This window comes from Brachyistius frenatus, unplaced genomic scaffold (assembly GCF_029030835.1).
Source record: "Brachyistius frenatus isolate BFR_SWC_R1_liver_20210118 unplaced genomic scaffold, ASM2903083v1 Contig_273, whole genome shotgun sequence".
NCBI classification, from domain to species: Eukaryota; Metazoa; Chordata; class Actinopteri; family Embiotocidae; genus Brachyistius; species Brachyistius frenatus.
The window spans coordinates 72,501-87,646 of NW_027210872.1; the positions used below are offsets into that span (position 1 = coordinate 72,501).

Consider the following 15,146-nt stretch of genomic DNA (forward strand, 5'->3'; position numbering starts at 1 on the left):
TCAGCGTGACTCTGCAGATATCAGACGACGCTCTCAACGACCGCACAACGTTTTATCAGAACAACCCCCCCAAAACATAAAAAATAAAACGATTTCAGAGTAGGAGAGTCGAGCTGAAAAGGCGTCACATCGAAATAATTCCTCCGCAAAATCCAAAACCACAAGACGGCCCACGGGCCAAACCACCTGAATCGGCACATTTAGTTGATTGCAGTGTTTCCTGCGTACTCACCAGGCCGGTGAGCGACGGCGCCGACTGTCCCAGAGCCTGACTCCTCATGCGCACCAGGTTGTTGGCCTCTCCTCCCGCGGACGTCCCCCCGACGGCCCCGAGACCTCCGAATCCTCCGGAGGGGCCCTGCTGCCACACCAGCTGACTGACGCCGCCGTGCAGGCTGCTGGACAGCGGCAGCAGCTGCTTCCCTGGAGGAAGAGGAGGACGAAGACTCGTCACCAACATGTTAGAATCACCTGCTTCACATCCACCATCTGACAGAAAGAGTGTCCACCCTTCATCGTCCTCATCATCCTCATCACCGCAGCAGCTGGTTTATGACCAAACCACGGAAAACCAGACGGCAGAAATATAGGCTCAATGTGGTACTAATAAAGTTTAATAAAGTCTGTAACATTCACATTACAGATGTTTTATGACTTTATTCTCAATATATTTTACAACTTTACCTCATAATTTTACAGCAATAATTGCAATATTGCAACTTTATTCTCATTAACAAGTTTTTCACTAAATTTAAAAAAAATTGATCATTTTCTTTTTAAATAATATTTTAAATAAATACACATTTTCTGTAATTGTCTGAACAAATCATCAACACTCATTTATATTATATATTATATATTGCAGGTGTGTGTGTGTGTGTGTGTGTGTGTGTGTGTGTGTGTGTGTGTGTGTGTGTGTGTGTGTTACCCGTCATGGCCATGCTGCTGCGTCGTGCCCGGTTTTCGTCCTGGCTCAGCTGTCGGTGCAGTTTGGACTTGGTGGCGGCGGTTGCCGCGGGCGACAGGTCAGGGTTGCTCAGCTTCCTGAAGAGGAGCGGAGGAGGAGCCGCAAACTCCTTCTGCAGGGAGACGAAGGGAGAGCACAAGGATTAGACCATTACACGTTCCTGATGCTGAGGTCAAAGGTCGCAGATTTAAACCGGTTCACATTAAAAAACTGGAAGTGAATTAAGAAAAAAAAAAAAAAAGGTTTATGGAGAAGAATTGTGTTCATTAAACTTGGAAACCAACTTTTTTTTTAATCTATTTCACAATCTAAAACTCAAAACGTTCCTTTATTAGCTTCATAGATAAGAATAAGAATCAGAATAAAACCTGCTGTGTTGAGATGATGAAATCAAACGACAACTTAAACCCAGTTTCAAGAAGAGAAGTCGGGCTGTGAAGAGTCCGTGTGAGGGCCAAAGAAAAGTCATAAAACTCAGCGCTAACCACTCGCTGACACACACACACACACACACACACACACACACACACACACACACACACACACACACACACACACACACACGCGCACGCGTGTGCTTCTGGTTCGGACGGTTTTGAAAACATCTGCTGTTGCCATGGCAGCAAGGCCTGTCTGGTGCTCATATCCTCCTCTCACTCGCTCGTAGACCTGTCCCGGCCTCCAGAAAACATCTGGACGGCCCACGTTAAAACACACACACACACACACACACACACACACACACACACACACACACACACACACACACACACACACACACACACACACACACACACACACACACACACACAGCTCCCAGATGTCTGCACGTATGAAAGAGTTTTAGTGAAAGCTTCCGTTGCTCTCTGCCAGTAAAACGTGAACCGACTGCTCCCCTCAAAGCAACACAGAGATAAACACACACACACACACACACACACACACACACACACACACACACACACACACACACACACACACACACACATCATGTGCAACCTGCATCCATTAACTCCAGCTGCAGTAAATGAGCCCCAACAGTCCATTAGTGACGACTCCGCTGAACTCACAGCTGTTTGTGATCGTTGTGATCAATAATTATTTATTTTTGCGGCAGCTTTTCTTCAATATTGACGCATTTTGCAGTTTTATGGGGATTTTTTTTTTTTATGGGGATTTTTTTTTAAATTATTTTATTGGTAAAAACTGCACAAATTGCCCAAAAATTGGCAGTCGAGGAAAAAAAAAAAAAATCAGTTTTTTTTTTTAACTACTACCTGATCAAATAGAGTTATAATCACTGCAGAAACAGCTGGACATATTTCAGTTATTGTGCTTTAAATTGTATTAATTCAACACGTACTGTAAACAGGAAATATGATTAAAATCCTCCATATCGTGGTTCATATTGTAAAGTCTCAGTACTGAAGAATTTTCTGGAAAAATATGAACACTTCAAAATAAAAGCAGCTGCTGCAACTTACAGGTTATCACCACATTATATATAAATTAAATCAATATTATGGTATTAATTAGAACATTTTCCAATGATATAAATAAATAAACTCACATTCTGACAAATCACAGCAGGTCCTCAACAAAACCTTCAACTTTCACTTCTGTTTTTTTCTTTCTTTTTTTAAGTTCCTTTTGAAGATTTTTCTGACGTTTCGATTGGATGTGAGAAGACGATGAATTAAAAGTAAACAAAGAGGAACCGTCATGTTTTATCGCACCGCAGAGCACTTTTGGGACTCATTGGTTTTTTCCCCTGCAGTTCCGCTTTCTAACCAGCAGGTGGCAGACAGGCAGCGATCTGGGGGTCGGAGCTTCTTGAAGTGTACCTGTGACGTCACCGCACACACATACACACGTGCAGCTGTGAGACGTAAGCAGCAGGTTAACTCCGCCCGTCTCACCCACACAGGAGGATAAAGCAAACACACATGTTTGTGGAGGGAAATGAGGACAGGTGTGTTTGATGATCCACACCACAAACACATTTTTACAACTCGGATGTATTCAAATCTGCTGCAGGAGGCCCAGTTCATTTATTCGTCCGGGAAAACACGATAAAAGTGACGTAACAACGCGACCGACGGCGCGTTTCAACCTGTAGAGTTATTTAAAAAACAACAAAAAAGCTGCTGCTCCGGCCGAACTCGTCTTCCTCACGACGTCTTCCTCACGACAAGCTGCTGCTACACAATAGGCCGTGCACTAAGCCCCGCCCACTTTAGTTTCTGTTAGTTTAGCTGCTGACAACAATCATTTTTATTATCGATTAATCAAGTTTTTTTTTTTTTTTTAAATCAAAAAGATCGTGAGATCAGATGAGTTCATAAAACCAACATTTAAAAAAAAATTAGTTTGAGCTGTTTGCGGGAAATATAATATGCATTTTATCTGTTCTTATACATTTAATTTCTTTTCTATATTTTTAAATGTTCCTTCATATCTGTTATTATGTAAAAACACTGCCTGACATGTTTTTGCCGTAATAAACAAAGTTTATTATTATCATAACGAGGGTCCATTTCAATGATTGTTGGAAACTCAAATCTCCGCGGAACTTTTTCCTGCAAAATCGTGGAAATAAGAAGCTGATGTCGTCAGCTGGCAGCAACACGCACACCTGGACTGATGTTCAACAGACAGCAGAAGGTTTCCAGCTGTCAGTCACAAAGATGAAGACGCTCTGACGCTGCTGCAGAAGTGAACGTCAGTCTGTAATAATCAATGAAAATCAATGAAACACTTTTTCTGATTAAGTGGTTTCTGTTTTGGTTTCTTGAGTCGCGCAACGATTCAGATTGTTTTTATCCCAAGAGGTCAGTGCAGCTGTGTCTAATAGAAGTATTCATAAAAAGCTTTTACTGACACCAACAGGTCAACTTCACGCTGGTTTTGCTGACGTTAACGAGACGGATCGAGTAAAAACAAAAAGGTTTTGAGAGTCAGTCAAAGAAAAACGAGCGAGTTTAGTGGTTTAAAAAGAGGAAAGTGAAGCTGTGGAGGGAAATAATCCAGTGAGCTTCCAGCTTCAACCTCCGGACTCCTGCGAGGCCGAGCTGCACTTTAACGCAACACGTCTGCCATCGATCACGCGTGTCACCGAAGAAAGAAACCGGACAGGAGACAACGCAGCTCGTCCTCTCTCTGGACGGAGGACGGACGGAGGACGGACGGAGGACCAGCTCACCCGCAGCATCGTAATTTCATCGCAGCTCCGAGCCGACGCAGCAAAAAGGAGCTGCGATCAATCTTTGGTATTGTTCCTCTGGCAGCGGGAGAAGATCCCTGATCCAAAACGTGATTTAAAGAACTCTCCTGGCTCCGGAGCGGGTCGACTGTTGATTCAACGGCTGCAGGAGGGGTTGGGGGGGGGGGCTGATGTGTTCAGGAGCTGTGGGTTTCACTGCTGTTTTCTCTTCCTGTTCAGAAGCTGAGATTTCAGTTTCAACCACGAGACAGCTGTTAACCGGAAACATGCCACACCGCTGATGTGTGGAGAACAGGGCTGGGCACCGGGTACCGGTACCGGTACCGGTACCTCGACTTCAATCTGCCCCTCCTAAATGTGCAGGTTTTTTTGTGATGTTTTTAATGTAATTTCTCAGGTTTTAAGTGATTTCTTTTTTTTTTTTGCAGAAACATTTAGTGAATTTGCTAAAAATTGCAAAATGAGGAATTATATTTGTTAATAAATATAAAACTTATAGCAGAGATTCTGTTGACAACATTTGTGGCAGAAAAATCGCAGGAAGTTTGCAAGTTCCTGAAAAATATGACGAAGATTGCTTGAATTTGCGTTAATTATTGCGATCACGAGATCATGATTTCGGACCGTTTAACACCAGTTCCTCAACGATACTTCTTTTTTATTTGATAAAAAAAAAAATCCATTCAAAGATAAATTAAGATGCAAATCTTTCGTTTTCCTGCAGTTTAGAGGGGGAGAGTGTAACGCAGAATAACCGACTTCAATCAGAGACCGCGAGTCGCCGCTGAAAGGTCGACGGTGTTTCTGGATTCAGCCGGTTACATCAGGAGATTAATCACGTGTGTCTGAGCAGGATTACGTTGCATCATACGAGGTTCCTGTCCATTGAGGAGGGAAACAGGCCGAGCACAGCTCAGAGGATGTGTAGTGCTAATATATATAAATATATTCAGTCCCTCCAGGAAATCACGATCTCGCAATCGCAGGAGTTTTTGCGAAGAATTTTTTTTAATTCCTGCGATTTTTCTGCAAAACAATGTCGTCATCAGAAGCTGCGCTGAAAGTATCAACGACATAAAGTAAATCTTTACAGACAAAACTCTCCTGCTTTTCATCTCATCACCAAAACAAGTGATTTTACAGGAAGCAGCGGGGTTTGCGGAAAATGTGGCCTTCACAATAAAATGTTCTGATGAAATGTTTATTATCACAAGAAGTGATGACGTATTTATTCTGTTATCAGGTCAAATAAACTCAACGAGCAATTTGTTCTAATTCCTGCAATTTTGCGCAGATAACCAACTTAAAACTCAGACAATTACATCGCAAAATCATTTTTGATTGTGATACTCACAAGAAAAACTCCTGGAGGGACTGTTTATAGTATTTTATCATACGAGAGCTGATGTGTTCCAGCTGTGTTCGACGTCGAGACACAAAAGTCCCAGAAAGGAAAAAACAAAAACAAAAAAGGTGGAGCAGAGCAGTCGGACATGCTGGATGTGATGGATGGAGGGAAACGTAGCGACGTAGAGAGGACGTGAAGCCCGCCGGCCGTTACAGCTGCGGTTTGTGGAGAAACCGTTTTGTCTCCAAAAAAACCTCCAAAAACAAAAAGCCATAAAAGCTTTAATGAGCCACGAACAAAAGAGTCTGAAGGGGAACGTTTCTGTGACAAACCGAGGTCGGTCAGAAGGAACCACAGCTGCACATCGCTGCTACATTACTGGAGTTATGTGTTTACTTCGGTGTAAGTAACCAGTTCCTCTTCACGGCTAAAAAAAAAAAAAAAAAAAGAAAGTCCCTTCAAATTCCTTTAACTGCATAAAAATGATCTAAAACAAACACCGACTGCACATTTCAGACGTTGTGCGTCGCTCCCGGTGACATCGGCATCCGAGCCGCGAGAACAAAGGGAACATTACGGTTAATCAGTAACAGCATCTCTCTTCTCTGCCTCTCGGCGCCCGTTGTCAACGGCAACCGTACCAACACAGTTAACCGCCGTGACGACATTACGACCTGTGACTTGACTGCAGGTTTTTATTCTCCGAACCGGACGACCGTCCTCACCTTCGACATGCTCTCCTACAAAAGATTCTGTTCTGCAAGCTGGTTTTTTTTAACTAAATGTTGGATTTTCACTATAAAATAGAGTAAAAAAAAAAAAAGCAGTATATTCTGGTAAAATGCTAAACTCAGGTGGAAAAACATGACTGCAATTGTAAATAGTTTGGGTTCTCTTTGTAAATAAATGTTTTATTAAAAGTATCGGGAGCTGGATAGAAGTGGAAAAAAACAAGTGTTGTTCTGTGTTGTCTGCTAAACAATCAATGAGCCGGGCGGGAGGACGGTGAGACGCCGGAGATCAGGAGAGGAAGAAAAAGGTCGAAGTCCAGGAAGCAACTGCGGGCCTCATTAAAAAATCAAGGTTAGCGGTGGATGAGATTAATCAGCTAATTACAATCCTCTGGGTGTGTTTGTTCCAACAATAGACACTCGGAGATTTCAGGGCTTTAAAGGCGCACCAAAGATTCAAAGTAAAGCCTGTGGATTTTCTATAACAAGCTTTTTAATCCCAGATTTCTTAATCCATTTTATTATACAATAAATATCCCAGTCAATTATTTGAAAACTACGTCAAGCGCTTACATGAAGGGCTACTTCTTTAAAAATGCTTTAAAAGGTCCTATATTGTATGAATTCAGATTTTCATTACCTTCTCTTTTATATGTATATATATATATATATATATATATAAAGCAGGTTTAGATGCTATAAATATTGTTAAAAAGGTTCAGAAACTCTAAGTCTACCATTTGGACCTCCTCAAATTTGTGATGTCACAAACTCACACTGATGTCATATGTCCGCCCACTTTTACGTGGAAGAAAACGCCAAGCGGTCGTTCTGTCACTGAACTAGAAAAAAGCTACCAGACCAAAAGAAAACTTGTGATTGGCTTGAATGTGCGTCACTCAGAAAGAGTCAGCCAATCAGAAGAGAAGGTCGTTCTTAAAGACACATGCACAAAGCAGGCTGTTAAACCTAAACAGAGATGAAAAACTATATTGAGATGGTTTTAGGATCTTAAAACCACTAGAATATCTTCTTATGAAGACCAAGACAGCAAATAAAACACAGGAAAAGTGTTAAATATGGACCTTTAAACACACAACGGCTAAATAAAACGCAATACAATCCTGAAAACTGCATTCCCCAGTTTCTGAATTTTCCTAAACTTGCACAGCTTAAACAGAAATCGAGTTTTTTTCCAGAACAGCTATCAGGTTGTTTTTTTTTCTGTTGAGCTGCTACAAAACACTCTGTGACCGTTTCTGTGAAACCAGCCGCAATAAAAAAATAAAGAAAACCTACAGCGTAGAAGTGTGTGTGCAGAAATGCTCTCAGTGTGCACACAGCGAGGCGAGATAAGACAACGTCTGAGGAGGACACCGCCATGAGGTCACCATGAGGTCACCGTCATCAGAAACACGCAGTAAAAAAATCAGCGGTGGAGATTGACGGAGAAAAACTTCACAACACAAACCTCCAACTTCCCATTTCTACAGAGCTGCTTCCTGTTGACAAACTACAACATCAGCAGGTTCAATGAGTCACAGCTTTTGTTTTGTAAAACACTGCGAATATATTAATATAAAGAATTAAAGAAAAGAAAATTGTACAATAAATTATTTCTGTGGTGCAACTGCAGCTTTTGTTTTCTCACTTTTACCTAATAAACACAGAATTTACTAACTGAAATGACAGAAGATGAAGACAAGCAGCAACAGTTTAAAATCACCAGCACAGACTCATTTTACAACACGCGTGTAGCAAAGCGACTACATGTAGAAACACGAACATACTAAAAACACAGTTTAACTACATGTTTAAGTCGAGCTGCTCAGAAACGCCTGTTTGGCCCGTTTAACAACTTCTGCCAGATTTGTTATGAAAGAAGATCTTTGAGCTGCGGATGTGATGTTCCTGAGCCCATGCAGTGATTTCCACTATAAAAATGGTCGGTAACCTTTAGTCGGGCTTCTTATCTGCAGACGCAAGGAAAACCAAAACATGAAAGGAGTGAACAATACATCGCCGTTGGTGGCGCCATCTTTAGATAAAAGAGGTGCGTTTTAACATGAGGTCAGCGGCTCCTTTAATGCCCCCCCACCCCTCCTCCTCCTCCTCTCCCGGTGTGAGGTGACCTTCATCGTCCCACCAAGATGGAGGGGGGTGACACAAGGTAAATAAATTTAAAAAAAAACGTCCGGTTGCCATGGATATCTTTCGGGAGACAGAAACGAGGAGTGAAAATGTTTTTTTGTTTTTTTTTCCAGCAGGGAGGTTTTTTTTCTTTGTGAAACAAAATGTCACGCCGTGAAAATGTCACATCTCCCCCTCGTCATCCTCGGGGGGGAAAAAACGTGTGTGCCGGGAGGACTTTTTTTTTTTTCCTTTCAGAGCTACTTTAACCAAAATATGAGTATTTTAACAGAAGAAAAAAAAAACATACATGCCATTTAAAAAGCTTCACATCTTCTCTTCTTGTTGAGGATTCATGTTTTTGCAGGAAGAGAATCTGTTGATTCACTAATCACAGTTTATTAGTTTGGTTTTTGGCGAACACATCCCAGTCGCTCATGAATAAATGATGGCATGAACAGAATAACACAAAACACACACACACACACACACACACACACACACACACACACACACACACACACACACACACACACACACACACACACACACACCATTAGCATTTAAACCAGCCGTTGAAAAGGCAATAAGAATAATAAAGTGCTCTTCATCCAGCTGCTCTGCCTCAGAGACAAAAGCTCATTAAACGTCTGCTTTAGACCAAGTAATGAGTGTGTACTCGTGTGTGTGTGTGTGTGTGTGTGTGTGTGTGTGTGTGTGTGTGTGTGTGTGTGTGTGTGTGTGTGTGTGTGTGTGTGTGTGTGTGTGTGTGTGTGTGTGTGTGTGTGTGTGTGTGTGAGATGTAGGGACACCTGGTCAGAGTGTCTACCTGTCTGAGAGACTCACCTCCAGAGGACAAAGTCTGTGTTTGAATGTACTACAGAAAAGAAAAACGGCCTATTTGGGGATTTTTTTTATTTTTTATTTTTTTAATTAAATTATGAAGCATAAGTCGATTTATTATGACGATTTATGAAACCGCAAAAAAATTACGCAACAGCCGTTGCTGTTAAACTCTCCGGTGTCCACATACGTGTGAATAATGAAGCCAAAGTGCCTGTCAAGACTGTCGGTTGAAGAAAAAAGAAAGTCTGAGCCTACAAAGCATTTTTGAGTGACAGCCGAGAGGATTTTTGTTAGAGGCTCCAGGCTGACGTCTGGCTGTCGGTGACAGACATACTACATCACTGTTGAACTGGACTGGACTGATGCAAATAATCTCTTCACCTACTTAAGAATCTAACATGATTTTTGTTCTTAAACGACAGCACAGGACATATTTATTAATGTATAATAACCTTGCAACATATAAACACAGACGTACACTCAAGGATTCATTTTAAAACTTCCATTAAAACATCGTTTTAAAAAAAGCGTAAACTTTTACATGTGAGGCATTCGGGCGACATCTGTAAATTGTAGTGTCTACAGACGAGTCTGCAATGTGAGGTATTTAGGGAACATCTGTTAACTGCAGCTACAACATACAACCTTGGGTTACCCTCCCCCTCTGAGCTGCATGGATCTAAAGATTAAAAATGGTATCATGCAGTATTTATGTCAGCTTTTACCTCCAGAAAACTTTATTTTATCAGATAAAACAGAAGTTTTGCTTTAGTTTTATGACTTAAAGTTGAATAATAAATCCCCCCCACACCCGCCTCCTCCCAGCAATTTCTTGTTTAGAGTTTGAGGAACCAGCTAATTGGATTTTCACAGCTCGCCTGTGTTTAGCTTTAACTCCACGCTGCTTCCTTTTCATGATGTAATTTGTCCGCTCAGGATTTCAAAGACTCAACTGGGCAGCGGGTGTTTTTAAAGTCCTTGTTAAGACTTTTCGTTTGCAGATGAAAAGCAGGATTTCTGGAGGAAGCGGCTGAAGACGCTGAAAACGCTTCACAGTTTATTTATTTTTGCCTTTTTTTATTTATTTTTTTATTTCACCGTCCCTCTCGGTGACATCGTTTTTCATTCGAGAGCTGCCAAAGCGGAAAACTTAGAAAGTCGCAGTCGTGCAAAAATGTTTTGGTGTTAAACGTGCGTTGCTTTCAGGGACCTCGCATAAATTTCAGTTTTGGTTTGTCGATCGTGAGTTCCCAACTGTGTCGACATTAAAAACCTTCTGTGTTGTGTTGGCAGCTCGATGAGGCGAACTGCATGTAAAAGAGCATTTGATCCAGATAAAATAACATTTCATATCCCAGAGGATCCTCTGGAGATCTGCTGTGCTGTGAAATGTGAAGAGCAGTTCGGTCTTTTGGCAGCTCAGAGCCGTGGAAACAAAAGAGAGGGAGAGACCTTTAAAGATGCCAGAAAGGTGCAAAACGGCCGGTTTCGGAGCCAAACTTCCAGACCAGTGACTCAGCTTTTCATTTAGCAGGACTCAGAGGATCACACAGCATCATATCCATCAAATCAGAGGAGGAGGAGGTCATGGAGGCGCCGTTAAATCCAAAAAACACATCCGACCTGTTTGATGCTTTAACATGTCGACGTGCAGCCGAAGCCCATTTGTCTGTTAAAACAGGACAAAGAAACGTTGATGTATGTGCCGATGAGATCAGAGCGTGTTTTAATCATCATCATCATCATCATCATTATCGTCAGAAACTTATACAAGAGCTCTTGGCTTCAGGGTCTAACGACACACCGGACTCTCACGCTCCGACCGGAGGAACAACAATCAAGTGCTTTCATAAAAAAATTTAATAAAAGTAAAAAAATGTCTGCTGGGATGGAATCCATCTTCATAATTCACCATGGCGAGCCTTTTACTTTTCCACTCTCTCTCTCTGGGGCGACGCAGCACAAAGCGAGCATGCTGCATTATTCCCACGGGGGGGGTCGAGCCGCCGGCTGCCAGGATAAATGTGTGGTTTGGCCCCCGGCGGCGGTGCGGTCACCCCGAGCACGCTCTGTTTTCAGCCCCGAGCCGGCCTGTCTGTCAAGAGACCCGACGAGGGTCCGACTGAAGTTCATCTGCTCCGTACACGACTTCAACTTTTCTCGTTGTAAATATTTAAACGTCTTTAGTTTTGTCTCGTTACTGCTGCAGCATTTTAAATCCACAGTTCTTCACAAATAGAAAATGAATATCAAATTATCATCGCAAAGCTGTTGTTTTCAGCTGGACTCTCTTTGTTTGACTCAAACCCATAAATGAATTGATGGTGCTAATCTGTGTGTTTTATTAACAGTATGAATCTAATAACTGTTACACACCTGCACAGTCCAGAGAACACACAACCAAAAGCTCTTGTGTCCCTCCAGATGTGTTAAAGTGTTATTCAGGAGGAAATACTGCAGACCACAAATTTGAATGAAAACGTTGACCTTTATGAACAGATGGTTCCTTTCATACATTATGCAGCAGTAAAAACACTGGATTTAAATCGTCGTGCTGTTGCAGTTGCCGGAGGACAAAAGAGAAGTCGTGTCTGGGTTAACTAAAGAATAAAACGCAGCATGTCTTCTGATTATTTTGGGGGTTTTCGTTTGTATGAAATCTCACTTAAACCTCAAGATGGACATCTAGATAAAAAACAACATTTTTTGTTTTTAAGTTTTAAAAATTCAGTTACGGCCCGCTGTGAAATAAAAAGCGCTGATTGCAACACACGCAGAGAGTCTGGCTGCAGGTGATCGGCCGGCCCAAACAGATCTGCTGTGACTCAGGATAAACAGACGGAAAAACAAGGAAGAGGAGGAGGAGAAGGAGGAGGAGGAGGAGGAGGTTGGTAAGAGGTGAGCCAACAGAATGATGGAGAGGTACGCCAGAGCACAAACATGGAACTTCTTAGCATAAAGTGTAACAGTGTCAGCAGAGTGTGTAGAGCAGTCTGCAAAACACACACACACACACACACACACACACACACACACACACACACACACACACACACACACACACACACACACACACACACGCTGCATGGATTCCAACGCTGCTGTAATGAAGGTATAATAAAAAAAAATGTAACGATCCCCGAGGGTTAAATTCATAATGAAACTACTGTGTAATTATATGTTGGAAGAGACGGCAACACGTTTCATTCAAAACACACACACACACACACACACACACACACACACACACACACACACACACACACACACACACACACACACACACACACACACACACACACACACACACACACACACGCTGCATGGATTCCAACGCTGCTGTAATGAAGGTATAATAAAAAAAAATGTAACGATCCCCGAGGGTTAAATTCATAATGAAACTACTGTGTAATTATATGTTGGAAGAGACGGCAACACGTTTCATTCAAAACACACACACACACACACACACACACACACACACACACACACACACACACACACACACACACACACACACACACACACACAGAAACGATTTACGAGCCGCACGCAGCTCCATAAATCAGAGAGGAAATAATAACAATCATAATTCCACTTTTTCTCCCTCTCTCCCAGGAAATTGTTTAGCCGAGCTGGTAAGCCACCGACATCCTGACGAGTCCCCGATCTTAACAACGGACACAGAACATGAACACAGCGTGAGAAACGGTGCATCTACTCTTCATGACTCACGAGAAGCCGCTGTCAAAATAAGAGCTTTTTAAATCACATTCATTCAACAGTAAAACAAAGTCAGGAGAAAACTAATTTAACATGTTCCTCATTCCCATCATGAGGTTTCCCACAAACCCCGTCGCGAGTAGCACTTTGGTTTAAAGGTGACAGGAGAGAAGTCAGTTTTGTTTGGAAAAGTGATTTTATTTCATAATATTATCAGCCGAGCTTCGGTTGACAACAATTTTTGTTTTTTGCAGTATTCGGAAAAAAAAATGCAGGAAGCTCCTAAATATTGGATTAATTTTGCAATTAATTAACCAGAGATTGCGATTTCCTGGAGGGACTGTCGTATGAATGAATCAGTTCTTCTTGGCAGAAGTTGACAACACGTAAAGTGAAACCGCAGTGTTTAACATTTCAACATGTGTTTTTAGGGATATCAAACATAACACGTTGTATAAACGCATGACTCTGATACCAAAATAATACTAATGAGGGAATAATTTCACTGTTTTAAAGGGAACAAAAACTGTCTGCAGGAACCGTTTCTTTACTTCTGCTTGTTTGAACTTTATTTACTTCTCAAATTTCGTTATCAGCCCTCGTCCAACAACTTTGACTTTCTCACACCGACACGCTGCTTGTTTCCTTCCTTCCTTTCTTCCTTCCTTCCTTCCCTTCGTGTGCTTTGAACTCGGCCTCCGAACACGATCGTAGCAGCAGAGACACTTCCTCCGAAAACAGGACGTCCCGATCAAGTTCGCTGATCCAGAACAGAGTCTTTTAATAGGAGCTATATCTTTCTGAGTCTGAGCCAATGTTCATGTTTTCCAATGTTATACAGCTGCAGATACACACACACACACACACACACACACACACACACACACACACACACACACACACACACACACACACACACACAGGGAGGAAGGTAATGCCATTACGTGTCTGCTGCATAATCCAGCAGCTCTGCCAGAACATCCACCTGAGTCCTGGGACCGACTCTGGTGTACGTGTGTGTGTGTGTGTGTGTGTGTGTGTGTGTGTGTGTGTGTGTGTGTGTGTGTGTGTGTGTGTGTGTGTGTGTGTGTGTGTGTGTGTGTGTGTGTGCGTGTGTGCGTGTGTGTGCGTGTGGCAGGAAGAGAAAGCACCCTGCACCAGTCTCTGAGCTCTTCCTACGAGTTTCACGCCGTCTCTCTGTGATGTGATGCTCTTTTATTGATTGTTTTAATGAGATCATTGCAGGGAATCAATAAATCAATAAGAGCATCGCTGCCAGTGATTTGAAGTCATTCAACCTCCCTACGGCACAAACGAGGAAACGTAAAGGGCAGCACGCACGCCGCCGGCACGCCAGCTTCATCCAAACACCAACACTATTGTTCTTTTTTTTTAATGTAAACAAACTGACATCATCTTTCAAGAAAAATGTAATCCCAGTCTGAAGTACATCTGCCATGTCCAACACGCATGAACTCATGAAATGGGAAAAAAAAAAAATCTGTTATAATACCGATGTTCCCTAAACGCCTCACGTGGAACCTATAACAAGACAACAATATACTGATGTTCCCTAAACGCCTCACATGGACTCTATAACAAGACACCAAATTTACCTAAGTTCCCTAAACGCCTCACGTGGAACCTATAACAAGACAACAATATACTGATGTTCCCTAAACGCCTCACGTGGAACCTATAACAAGACAACAATATACTGATGTTCCCTAAACGCCTCACATGGAACCGATTGCAAGACACCAAATTTACCTAAGTTCCCTAAACGCCTCACATGGAATCTATTGCAAGACAACAATATACTGATGTTCCCTAAACGCCTCACATGGAACCGATTGCAAGACAACAATATACTGATGTTCCCTAAACGCCTCACATGGAACCGATTGCAAGACAACAATATACTGATGTTCCCTAAACGCCTCACATGGAACCTATTGCAAGACACCAAATTTACCTAAGTTCCCTAAACACCTCACATGGAATCTATTGCAAGACACCAAATTTACCTAAGTTCCCTAAACGCCTCACGTGGAACCGATATTCACATTGGTCTTTCCCTATTTGTTGTCTCCATTTCCCTGTTTTTGAAAATAACCTCCTGACATCATGAATGTGTAAAAAACCTTCCATCACTACATTTTCATGAAAACAGTGAAC

The 15,146-nt window shown here is 42.1% G+C and overlaps 1 protein-coding gene across 5 annotated transcripts in view; it reads right to left on the reverse strand.

Moving 5' to 3' along the window:
* The window catches only part of LOC138634713 (microtubule-associated serine/threonine-protein kinase 2-like), a 95,985-nt gene that overhangs the window by 70,833 nt on the left and 10,006 nt on the right, over nt 1-15,146 (reverse strand). For all 5 annotated transcript variants that reach the window (XM_069721809.1, XM_069721808.1, XM_069721806.1 and 2 more), the window contains exons 3-4: nt 929-1,079; nt 233-423 (exon numbers count right to left, since the gene is read on the reverse strand). In XM_069721809.1, the coding sequence (XP_069577910.1) occupies nt 233-423; nt 929-1,079 (342 nt within the window). The remainder of the gene's footprint in view (nt 1-232; nt 424-928; nt 1,080-15,146) is intronic.